The sequence below is a fragment of the Siphateles boraxobius genome, unplaced genomic scaffold (genome assembly GCF_051911475.1).
Source record: "Siphateles boraxobius isolate OS27281-9 unplaced genomic scaffold, OSU_SipBor_1 22, whole genome shotgun sequence".
In the NCBI taxonomy this organism is placed as follows: domain Eukaryota; kingdom Metazoa; phylum Chordata; class Actinopteri; order Cypriniformes; family Leuciscidae; genus Siphateles; species Siphateles boraxobius.
The window spans coordinates 23,562,501-23,575,482 of record NW_027508833.1 but is presented as its reverse complement, the minus strand read 5'-3'; the positions used below and the strand labels follow the sequence as shown (position 1 = coordinate 23,575,482).

Genomic DNA, 12,982 nt, shown 5'->3' with positions numbered 1-12,982 from the left:
GTCTAAGACACGACTGCATCATCAGCTTGAAAAATTAGAGTAGAGTCAAAACAACTAAGAGGAATATATTGATATCACTTGCCAAGGGCAAAACAAGAGACAAACTTGCTTTGGCGAGTAACTAAAACATGGCGATATGTTTACTACGAAAAGCAATTTACAAAGAATGATAGAAATTGATTAAAATTGAACATAAAACTTTTATTAAGCATGCCCAAAGCTTTTGATTTCTACAGAACTCCATGAATGTTCCTCACATCAAGTCACCAAAGGAAAATATAAGAAATACAATCTTACTGTGTCTTCACAACTGATGCAGAGAGAAAACAAGCGATGCAGCAAATGACTGACAATGAACTGTCTGTTAATATGCATAGCAAAAATCCCTTTTTATAACAGTTAATTCTTGTTATTGGCACCCATGTACACCCAATGACAATGCAAATTGAAACAATTATGATTCTTACCTCAAATTAATAAACTGAATTAGTTAAAAAATTAAGGGATACTGGCAATGGGCTTTCAATAAAACTTGGCTGCCTATGCAGTAGAAATGTGTAAAAAATAATAATAATTAAATCCAAGGCCACTCCCATTAGAATGCTATGAATACGCTTGACCAGAGTAAAAAAACACCTTGCTTTAGTAGGAAATACTCTTAGCAAACTTTTAGTTATAATGGTGTCAAATTGTATAGTTCCCAGGGGCAAGAATAAACATTTAGCAAGAGCGAGTTATTTTTGGTACGGTGAAGGATCCAGAACATTGTAGGCAGCGGCTAAAGGCTGCAAAGGATCATAAATATGGAGAGAACGCAGAAACAGAAAATCTAAAAAAAAAGTGTTTGTAGTCAACATTTCAAACTGGATGACTACGAACACTGTTTTATGACACCTTTGGGCGTGGCCTAAGCCAGCTTGCGCCATTTATACAGTGTTTTGTAGCACTAATTAGAAAGAAGCAGTCAAGCAACAGGAGGTGAGAGTAACTGTAAGTGTTTTGTATCTTTTTCTCATTTGATTTAAAGTGCAGTTTTAGTTACTAGGAAACAGTGTTTGTTTACTGTGCTCACGAGCTGAAATCTCGTTGTTGAAGTCTCGTTTGTTCACGTTTAGTCACCTGCACGACTCCACCAAGCAAGGACACTGACAAGGCACTTCAGTATTATTTTCTTGTTTACTCTCTCTTTTACACAACTTTTCCTCTCATCTTTCTGTTTGTAAGCTCTCTTTCACTATGCGTTCTCAAATCCGTACTATTTCTAACACACGTAAATCAAATGTCACACATAGGAGGCAGCACAATCCTAGCAACCTGCGTACCTTTCCAGTGTCCTCTTGCACTTTATGCTCTTTTCCCATCGGTCTCTGGAATTGCCAGTCCGCTGTAAACAAAGCTGATTTCATTACATCTGTTTCTAGTCATTCAGGTCTCAGCCTATTGCCCCTGACTGAGACCTGGGTCAAACCAGAGGACACTGCCATACCTGCTGCCCTCTCTAACTTCACTTTCTCACACACCCCTCGCCTGAACTGAAGGGGTGGAGGTACTGGTCTTCTCATCTCAAACGATTGGAAATTGTATCCTTTACCACCTCTGTGTGACAACAGCTCATTTGAATAACATTTAATTACCATCACTAGGCCTGTTAAAATCAATTTTGTAGTTGTGTATCGTCCACCAGGTCAACTTGGCAGTTTCTTGGAGGAGCTTGATGTGCTACTCTCATCCTTCCCTGAGGATGGTACTCCTCTCGTAGTTCTCGGAGACTTCCACATTCACCCAGAAAAGACTCAGGGTGCTTCTCATTTCTTATTTATGCATCCTCGTTTCCTTTCCTAGCGCCTCAGCTCCTCCCCTGTAGGTTGTGAGGGAAGGACGCAAGGAAAGAAAATGAGGACGGAGGAATCGAATGAAAGCTTTTTTTTATACATTGGAATTAGGGATGCACCGATACCGATACCAGTATCGGTATCGGGCCCGATACCAAGCTCATGTACTTGTACTCGTACTCGTAAAAATACCCCGATACCAAAGACCGATACCTCACGTATATCCTCAGCTTATATTTCTTAATCCTTATAAACACTCTTCCTGCAGTTATAGTGTTGCTAGATTTAATAGTACACTCTAATATTTCACTTTACACTTTCGGCTGTGATTACATTGTTACTCAGTGTTATGTTAAACATTTGTTCTGTGATTTCTTTGGCACTTTATGACAAATTTGATTGTCTTGTTGTCTGTGATTTCTTTAGCATTTTGACAACTTTGTGACAGGCAGGTAAAATTTACATTCATTATGTCCTTGGTTTTGCCCTTTGGAGGTTATTGGACTCTGTGAAATTTGGGCTTTGAAAATTTGTGATAAGCACAATAAGAATGAATTATTTTTTTAAGTTTATTTAAGTTGTTGAAAATAAAGATGCTGATATGTTCATTAGTCTCATTGTGTTGTTCTTATAAAATTGCCACATAAAACGAGAACCCCCCAGTACAACAGGCATCGGTATCGGTATCGGCGAGTACCAGGAAAAAAATATCGGTACTCGTACTCGACCCTTAAAAAGTGGTATCGGTGCATCCCTAATTGGAATACTTGGATCACTCGAGCGTCATTTCACAGCGTCATCAGCAGCGCTCAAAGGATCTGCCTTTATGTTGTTGAAGTTTGTTTATTTAAGAAATTCATAATGAATAATAATAAAGCAAGATACCCTGTTGAAATATGTGATATGTGTGGTTTATATAAACTGCAAAGGTAAAGTATAAATTAAAACGATTGTGATCGATGTGAAGGGGGAGGAGAATGTATACGTGCGTCACGTTTAGTCAATAAAACACTTCCGCATAGGATACACCTGTGTATCCTCGCTCATAACTCCTCCGAAAGCCTCATCACTTCTCGATCCTCGACTCCTCGCGGTGCAATTAGAGAATTGAAATGTCCTTCAAGATGGCTGTGCTTGATTGGTTTCCGGGTCATAGGATGGAGGACAGAGGAGCGAGGAGATGAGGAGGGATATTGAGAAGCACCCTCAGACTACTGATTTCCACACTCTGCTTGCCTCATTCGGCCTCAAACGAGTATCTAATGTGGCTAATCACAAATCAGGTAACCAATTAGACCTTATTTACACGTGCTGCTGCTCCACTGACCATACACTGGTCACTCCGTTGCACACACAGATTACTTCCTCCTCCCTCTCAACCTCAACCTGCCTCAGAACACAACACAAACTCCTCCACAGGTCACCTTTCGGCGAAACCTACACTCACTCATATCCTCTCGCCTATCCTCTTTGGTCTCATCCACACTTCCTCCACCTGATCAGCTCTCAACACTAGATACTAACAGTGCAACAAATACTCTTTTCTCCACTTTAACATCCTGCTTGGACAACTTCTGCCCCCCTTCCTCCTGACCAGCCCGCGCCACCACCTCTGCCCCCTAGTTATCTGATGTTCTCCGCGAAATTCATTCTAAACTCAGGGGTGCAGAGAGGAAGTGGAGCAAGACTAAATTGACACGAAATTTATTCGATCTGTTCTGTTAATAACCCTCTGTTGATCTGACGGTCCGTGGGCGGGGATGCCAAAATGCGGAGATATAATCTGTAGTTTTCACGAAAGCCCTGGAGCTGTCAAAAGACTTTAGCTGACAAAAAAACATGAATTTCTCGATCCAAGTAACAGAGAGAACGAGTAAACATTGTTCATTCACATATACTATTACACTTTAACTAGTTTTCGAACCAAATTCAATGCATTCAAAACCAGAAAAATCTCTGTATTTTCATGTATCCATGTTGACAGTGATAAGTGGAATCTCAATGTTTCAAGTGAATAGTTTTAAAGATTTGAATAATATTCTGAGTCTATGAGAAAAGAAAAAAAGTGTGCATGTGGGATTACTCCACCTAGCACTCCTTTTCCTGAGGTTTCCCAAACCACTGATATCACTATAATCACAACTTCAGATGGATCCAAATGTGCTCAAACGATTTTTATTCAATAAATCACATTATGTTCACATATAATCACAATATAACCATGGCAACATGAGGTTTCTGCTGCATTAGCAGTAAAAGATAAACTGCTTTTACTCCTTTCTTTACCCCTTAGAATTCATTTGATCTAAAATAAAATTAATCTGGATGCCTTCGAATATAAATAATTTAAGACACTGTGGTTGGGATAAACCCAACATATGACATTGGTTTCCTGGCTGCTAAACCTTCCTCTAGACCACACATGAAAATAAAGCCATCAAACCTGAAATCATATGTTGGACAGCCCCTGTAATCAGAGTAAACAAGCAGTACTTTAACAAACACAGGCTTGATCTCTTAGTGATCATATTATGAAGGAATGATAGACTGGCTGCACCCTGGACTTCATCCTTAGGCAGATTTCATGCAAGAGCAACAACAGCTGAGATGAAAACTCTGCTTATGGCTTCAATTAGGGTTTGAAGGGTTTGGCCATTTGCGTGGTGCTGCACCCGGCCTCTCATAGGAGATTTCCTGGGAAAGAGTTGCTGGCAAATTTGCCGGGTTTGACAAGAGTGGGGGTGGGTGAGTCAATGTGTGCAAAAAAGAGACAGACAGAGATAAAGGGAGACAGGCAAGACTAGACCAAGCCTCAGGCCTAAAGGAAATGACACAGTCATAATCAGCCCAACCCAACTAAGTCAACTCATTTATAGAAATCAGTAGAATAATGTTTCTCATGAAAACTGGAAACATTGGGAAATCCTTGTTGAAATGGGTGTGGTGTAATGGTTAGAAGCTCAAAGCTGGTTCTGAAAGGTTGCCATTGTGCCCTCAAGCAAGGCATAATCCCAGACTGCTCCAGGGGAATTGTCAATATCATGAGTCACATGACTACGTACTCACTTGTTGAGGAAGCATATGTCACACATTATTTTGAGTTTATTTTGAGTCTGATTATGAAACTACCTGTATTATTACTATTTTTATGAAACTGAGGAAATGCAGAAATGTGAAGCTTGTACATGCACTTGCATGAAATCTTCATTTTTTTTTTTAAAGCAGGGTAGTTTCAAAAAATGGTCTAGGGGAGGAAGTTTGTTTTAAAACTGGAATACTTAACCTTGCAGAACTCTTTTCTCAGAAGATCTTATTTCCTTACAATATGACCCCTTTTTGAAACTTTTTTCATTGCATTTCCCTGTTTTCTAGTATTGTCAATGATTTTTAAACAAACTGAAGGATGATGGATTGTATTGTACTGAATCCTGAACATCCCTTAGGGATCATAGCATGTGAATTCCAAAGTGAGATTCCACATTTTATGCAATAAAAAAAAAACAAATTTAAGAAGTTCTCATACCTTTTACCTGCGTTGAGGGAGGAGGAGAGGGTGACCATGGTTTGTCATCAAACTGAACCCAGGAATTTGTCTGCTTTGTCTTGTGGCCAGGCACACATGGTACTTCTGCCCAAGTAGAGGAGTCCAGCACAGGCTGCTCTAAAGAGGGCTGGAGGTGGTCCTCATCTACAGAGCAGAAGAAACAACACACAAACACGGTAAGTGAAATACAGCCTCTGCTCAGTTGAAATGTCACAGCTGAATGTTAAATCTAGAAGGGTGCAAGAGCTCTGGACCGTTCCCGTAGTAATCACTTGGAGCAATGACCTAAGGACTCAGGAATCTCACGGAAAGGTCTGAACGCAAACTCAGACAGAGTAAAACAAACTGATGCCCAATCCGCAAAAGGTTACATTTCTTTATAATTCCTTATGAATGGTGCAAAACTATTTTTCAATTAGGTACAAGAACGTCATCTAGAGCCTTTCTTTGCCATGTAAAGTAACATTCAACAATCCTTCTATCAAAGATTGGACAAGGTTTTCCAATTGTGTAAAACTGAGTTAGTTAGGGTAGTGCCATACTTAATTTTTTACACGAATGAAAATAAGGCTGTGAGGGATAGAAGTACAGTGTATTCAATTGGTTTGTCCTGCAGTTTAACAACATGCCAATTGTTCAGCTGACAAATTGTTCATCTTTCCAAAAACACTTTCAATAGACAAAACTTCCATGAAACAGTTTTGAAAGTTGCGAGTTCTGAAAATTACATGACCTAGTACCTTTTTTACAGTACCTAACATTGTAAAGACTGAAGATTATCTCTGAAGAAGGTATATTATCGACTGGTCAAATAGGTACTTACATTTACATTTATTACTTTCATCAGCAGAGTATAAGAGGTATACATTTTTTTACCATGTTTGATACCAGAGAACTGAACTCACAAAATATCTAGAGACTTGTGAGTAAAGACAATGTTTGTACTGACCTGCCTGTGACCCCTCATCTGAAAAAGCAACCCACCCCGGTCTTGGAGTTCCAGTTCTGCTACTGGCTGTAGCAGCCATGGGGAGTTGTTCTGTCCTGTGTCTTCAGTTGCTTGCACCTTGTAACTTTGTCTCACTCCAACAAAACTTGAACGCCATGCCCACCTAAGGAAGGCTTAAGAAGAAAGAAAAAAACATTAGCTATTCATTGAGGATTTGATCCATTTCAATATGAAGGTATTTTCCTTTAAACTTCTGGCCAAACAGTTATGGCTGCTAAGAAGAGTCAAAATATTTAAAATAATTACAATAAACAAGGCTTGTTTACACTATTTTTAAACAGAACAGAAATACATTATACATTTCATGTGATCCATCAGAAATAATTTTAAATATGTGGATTTGATGCTCAAGAAACATTTCTTATTCCAGTCAATGTTGAAAACTGTGATTTGTCAAGATTCTTTGATTAATAAAAAGTTTTTAAAAAATTATATATATTTTTTAGATAGAATATCTTTTGTAATATTATAAATATCTTCAATGTAACTTTTATTCAACAAGGAAGCATGCAGTTGATCAAAAGTATTAATTTTTTTTTTTTAATCTTAAATGACCCCAAACTTTATTTACTGTTCGGGTACAATAGCGTATTTGCACCAAAATTATAGTATAATAAATTATAATTATCTGTATTTTTATTAAAACATAGCTATGCATCTGAAATGTCACCTGTGAACTTCCATTGATAATTTTTTTTTTGTTTTTTGTTTTAGCTGATTTGAAACTGATCAAACTTTTCAACTTTGCTAATTTGTTAAATAAGATGTTATTAAAATGTCTGTCCTCATGCAGGTTTTGACACAATGAGTGGGCACAAAATAGTTTAAACAAAAACAATGCACATTTAAACCATCACAATATTCTGTGATTTTGAATAGTCAACAAAATATATTGTAAATGCTCAATATATTGGCCAGCCCTATCGCTCATCAAGTGATAATGAAGAATCATCCTGCTTACTTTAGAGGGTTGCTCTACTGGCTTTACAGGATGAGTAATGTTGTACTTGGATTTGTTGAGAATACAAAAAGGTTGCAAATTTGAGGCTTTGACAACAAGAAGTGACAGCAGTAAACACATAAGGCTTGTGTAAGTGTTTTTGACTGCCAAACAGAAAACAACAGGGCCTTTCTATACAGGATGGAGGCTGTGTGAAGCTGCAGGAAAGACTACTGATAAATGTCTGACAACTGAAAACTATTTATAACACAAAGAGCTAGTACAGCCCTTCTGGCTTCTTAGATGCAACGCCATACATTAAAGCAGTGTGTTGTAAATATAATCAAAGTTTGTGTCAAGGACCACTGCACTCTAATGTTTCATTAGTGTTAACAAGCAACTGGGTGACAAATGCACCACCTTAAAGTCAGCGATGCCCTTCAAAGGTCACAAAGGAGGAAAGGCACAGTAACAAATGCTGAGAACCATTGTGATCAGGATTTTTCCACATCAGAGAGGGGCCTATTTTCTCTCCTAAATCAAGACCCTGCAGGAAACACACTTCAATAGAGGAAACGCACTTGGACGTGCTGAACAATCTAGTAAATTGGAGCCAATTCCGTAACATGTTTTCGCTCTGATGAATCTCCTTTGCATTTACAATCCGGCTACACGCTACCATTCCGCGGCCACCTTTTTCACACCAAACAAAGCAAGCACCTCCCTCCACCTACCGAATTTAACATCTCACAACTAACACCCATACTTACTGAAAAACAACAGCCGTCATTTACTGATTTGGATGCTGTCTATCAGCACTATATTCCTCAGCCATTTCTTGTACGGTCATGTAACTGTATTTAAAAGTTAAAAAGGTTATTCTTACTCATCGAATATAATCGATGATGATTAATCGAAAAAAAAATCGAAACCGAAATTCAGAGCCTATAACCGACGTGATTTTACCATCTCGGTTATTTCGTTTTTTTAATCCTATTAATATTTCCGTCCACTGTGTGTTAATGTACTTTCCCCTTAAAACATATTACCGCGTGTGTAGTCACGTAACTCCGCCCCGTCCAGTCTGCGACATTGAAGCAACATGAGCCCCTTACACACAGCGCGTTGATCCCGGGAAATTGCCAGAACAAACACCTTCTGTGTGAACGCAAACACGACCCGGGATTGATGCCAGGTTGGGGACATAGTATCATTGCCGTGTTCAGTCTCGGTGTTGTGCCGAATTTCGACCCCCGTCAAATTATTACCCCCCCTAACATTGGTAGGTTTAGGATTAGTTGTGGGGGAGGGGTTAGGATTAGGGGTGGGGTTAGGATTAGGCAATCAGATACTGACTTCAACGAGTGGGGTAATAATTTGCCAGGGGGTTGAAATTCGGCACAACACCGGAACGCGCGCTGTGTGAACAAAAGCCGTAATGAATGCCGTGTCGTAATGATGGCGCTAAGCCGGGATCGTTCGCCAGTGTGAAACGGTTGGTAATGCGCTAGTTTATGATCGAATCAGAGAAAAAAATGCACAAGCGTAGTTTCTCGAGAGAAATCGCAGCTCATAAGCAAACTATAGACGCCGCTGGGACATGTCACGCGTCTTTGCGGGTTGTGCGTGTCTGTGTGAACGCTCTCTCTTGATTCCGGAAAATCACTGGCAGTGTGAATGAACCAAGGAACCCGGGTCAAATCCCGGGCCACTTTATCCGTGTATTTTCCGGAATCTCTGTGTGAAAGGGAACTCAAACACTGAGTCAACTCAGCAACAGGAGCCGCTTGTACCAAAGAAACAAGCGAAAAAAGAGAGAGACTGACAAACGCCCAGCAACAAGTGCCTCCACTCAACAAAGCAGGTTTCGATAACACAAGCATTTACAAATGCTACACAATATGAAAAGGATTCGTTTTTTAGTTTTATACAAGTTATATTTTACTTTTAAGATGGCATTATTTACAATAATTTATTTTGTTTACAAAACTAACTATTTTCTACATTTTGTGTAAACTTTCTTTTTACATTAAAACTTGATTACTTTTTTATTAGACGTTTTTATTTCAAGCATTGTATGCTTTGTTTGATTCAATTGTTTGAAATATTTAATAAGCATTAAAAGCTATCTGTGGATTTCCTTATTTTAGAATCACAAAGATAGGATTATGCATTCTTTCATTCAAAAAAATAACCGTGAACATATTTACAGTATAAGCCTTGCCAGTGACACATGAGAAAGATTTTTTTTTTAAATAATCGTTCAATAATCGCAATCGAGGTAACTTGTTCGATTAATCGCGATTATGATTTTAGCCAAAATCGTCCAGCCCTATTCTTACTTATAAAGTTATGTCACGTAATAACATCACAAAAATAAAACCATGTTAACAGGGCTAAAAAATAAACAGGGCTTTCAGGTCCTAAACGAAACAAAGTCGAACAACTTGAGTTACCTCCATTTTCTCTGAACTTGAGAAATGGCCTGAAAACTAACAATAAAAAACACAAAAACTAATTATGGATTAATAGGGTCTTTATGAAATGAATGCTAATCAGTAACCATTTTTGTAACTCCTTGTTACACTATTTTGTGACACTTTTTAAAAATACAATACTAGGGATGTCAAGCGAATATAATTTTTAATCTAATTAATTAGGCTACATGATGTGCCTTTTAATTAGGCCTAATCTAATTAATCGCACATCAAATTTGGCTGAGAAATTATCCCCAAAAAATTATTCACCCCCGGTTTCACAGCCTAGGCTTAACCCTAGTAGTCCCAGAATAAAATGCACATTTGAGCTGTTTTAACTGAAAGCAACTGCACTGACATATCTTCAAATATGTCCCTGCCATTGTTTTGTCTCAAGATGCTCACCATCAGTAATGTTTTTTATTTAAGGCACGTTTATAAAAGCTACTTAAATGTCCTAAATTAACTAAGGTCTGATCCTGGCTTAACCTAAGCCCTCTCTGTGAAACCAGGCCTTCAAGACATTATTGTGTGAAAGTGAAATGAGAAAATCATCATAAAGACATTACAAAAAGTAGTGTTAGAAATAAATATTTCAATTGATTCAACGTAGAATTTACTATACATAAACTTTTAGGCTACATCGGCCATGATTTTTTTCAGAAGCTGCATCGGAATTGGTATTTAGATAGGCCTAGTCTTTATTTACAGACCAAAACACTTTGGTTACCAACATTCTTCAAAATATCTTCTTTTATGTTCCGCAAAAGCAAGAAATTCATACTGTACATGTTTGAAACAACACAGGGGTGAGTAAATTATAATTATTAAAGTTAATTAGGCAAACTATCCCCAAATTATTAAATAACCTTTTTTTAAATTAAATTATACTCTAAATAAGAAATTAATGCTTATCCCGTGTGCTCAAGACAAACACACGGAGCATGAATGTCCGAATAAAAGATAAAACAAACAACTCATGTTGTCATGAGACAATAGGAGTGTCCGAGCTCTGTAACCAAACCAAGAATAAACAGACCGAAGTGACAGAACCCAAACAATTTGAAATTAAATTAAATTAATTCAAATTAAATCCGGCAAACACACACAGATGCAAATGAAATGACACAATCTGACTAGATTTTAAATTATTGTGAAAAAGTTGAAATCTGGCCATTTTAGTTGCTCTCTGGAGCCTTCAGAGTGTGCAGACAGAATTTCAAAGCAACACCAATGTTTGCAGCTGCAACATCTTACAAAACTTCCACCCACTTCTCAGACTCCAACAGGCTTGGGCTTTGGCAGTCTGTCAGTTATGTCAGTGGTGCATGCAGGCATCCACAATATATGTGCACAATATTCGGACGTTTGGCATAGCTGGCCTAAAAACTCTCTAACTGTGTCAAATCTCTCACTCGCACGACCATCCGAGAGCTCATGATCATGCATGACATCATTATTCAGACTGTGCTTATAGACGCTGCATAATTTCCTGCTGTCACAGTCTTAGTGAATTTTTCCCACTCAGTACCTGTGGATAGGAGGATAGGAGTAAAGACAAACAAACCGAAAAGGAAAAACAAAGTGTCTAAATGCAGGAATAAACAGTTATTATCTTTGTGGTGATGCTACAATGTCAAGCCACACCTGGACCTCAAAATGCAAGTTGGTCACGGACGGTCTACATATGTGACCGTAGCAGAGTGCGAGCATCAGGTGCATCTCATCATGAGAAGCCAACAGGGCTCAGTTCAGCCTCCTCTTCACCTTTTCTTAAAGTAAGAGTGCGCACGACCATTGTAACTTGATTGTGCCGAGGCTCCCGGTCTCATCCACTTACAGTTATTTTAGCTATACTAAAACTGTTGTTTGACATAGCAAACTGTTATTTTTATAAAAAAAAATTAAATGTATTATCATAATCATAACAAACTGGTTTGCATTGTGTTATTGCATTTTGTTATTCTTCCAGTTATTTACTATAGCATCTAATGAATTGGAAGAGCGCACACATTCACAGAGCTAAAGCTAACTTAACTTCCACGTAGCAAATCGTAAAAAAACGTGTCTTGGCATTTTGGCCAAGAAACCAACTGAAATTAAATTTAAGCTTAAGTTTAACTAAAATGACTACAAACATGAAACATTTTAAAGACAAAAACTAATAAAAATGAAAACCATAAAATTACAACAACTGGAACTAAAATAAAATATAAAAATATCAGCTACTTCAAAATATAAATAAATACTATAATAGTATAAAAAACTAGATAAAAAGTTTGTTGGCAAACTTTAAGTTGGCTTGAAAAAGCCTAGCCAGAAAGTTTGAAGTAGTTTTAAAAGCTTTCAGTTTAAAGGTTTTCAGTTTGAAATAGAGATAGATAGATAGATAGATAGATAGATAGATAGATAGATAGATAGATAGATAGATAGATAGATAGATAGATAGATAGATAGATAGATAGATAGATAGATAGATAGATAGATAGATAGATAGATAGATAGATAGATAGATAGATAGATAGATAGATAGATAGATAGATAGATAGATAGATAGATAGATAGATAGATAGATAGATAGATAGATAGATAGATAGATAGATAGATAGATAGATAGATAGATAGATAGATAGATAGATAGATAGATAGATAGATAGATAGATAGATAGATAGATAGATAGATAGATAGATAGATAGATAGATAGATAGATAGATAGATAGATAGATAGATAGATAGATAGATAGATAGATAGATAGATAGATAGATAGATAGATAGATAGATAGATAGATAGATAGATAGATAGATAGATAGATAGATAGATAGATAGATAGATAGATAGATAGATAGATAGATAGATAGATAGATAGATAGATAGATAGATAGATAGATAGATAGATAGATAGATAGATAGATAGATAGATAGATAGATAGATAGATAGATAGATAGATAGATAGATAGATAGATAGATAGATAGATAGATAGATAGATAGATAGATAGATAGATAGATAGATAGATAGATAGATAGATAGATAGATAGATAGATAGATAGATAGATAGATAGATAGATAGATAGATAGATAGATAGATAGATAGATAGATAGATAGATAGATAGATAGATAGATAGATAGATAGATAGATAGATAGATAGATAGATAGATAGATAGATAGATAGATA

The 12,982-nt window shown here is 37.1% G+C and overlaps 1 protein-coding gene across 6 annotated transcripts in view; it reads right to left on the bottom strand.

Annotated features, from left to right (window-relative positions):
- Window positions 1-12,982, bottom strand: part of ston2 (stonin 2) — a 34,661-nt gene that overhangs the window by 15,268 nt on the left and 6,411 nt on the right. For 3 of the 6 annotated variants that reach the window (XR_013206625.1, XM_077239192.1, XM_077239191.1), the window contains exons 2-3: window positions 6,326-6,498; window positions 5,356-5,520 (exon numbers count right to left, since the gene is read on the bottom strand). Coding sequence is in view for 4 of the 6 variants with exons in the window: in XM_077239192.1 (XP_077095307.1) it covers window positions 5,356-5,520; window positions 6,326-6,404 (244 nt within the window). In the remaining 2 variants the exon portion in view is untranslated. The remainder of the gene's footprint in view (window positions 1-5,355; window positions 5,521-6,325; window positions 6,499-12,982) is intronic. The other 3 variants (XR_013206627.1, XM_077239196.1, XM_077239195.1) reach the window with 1 other exon arrangement.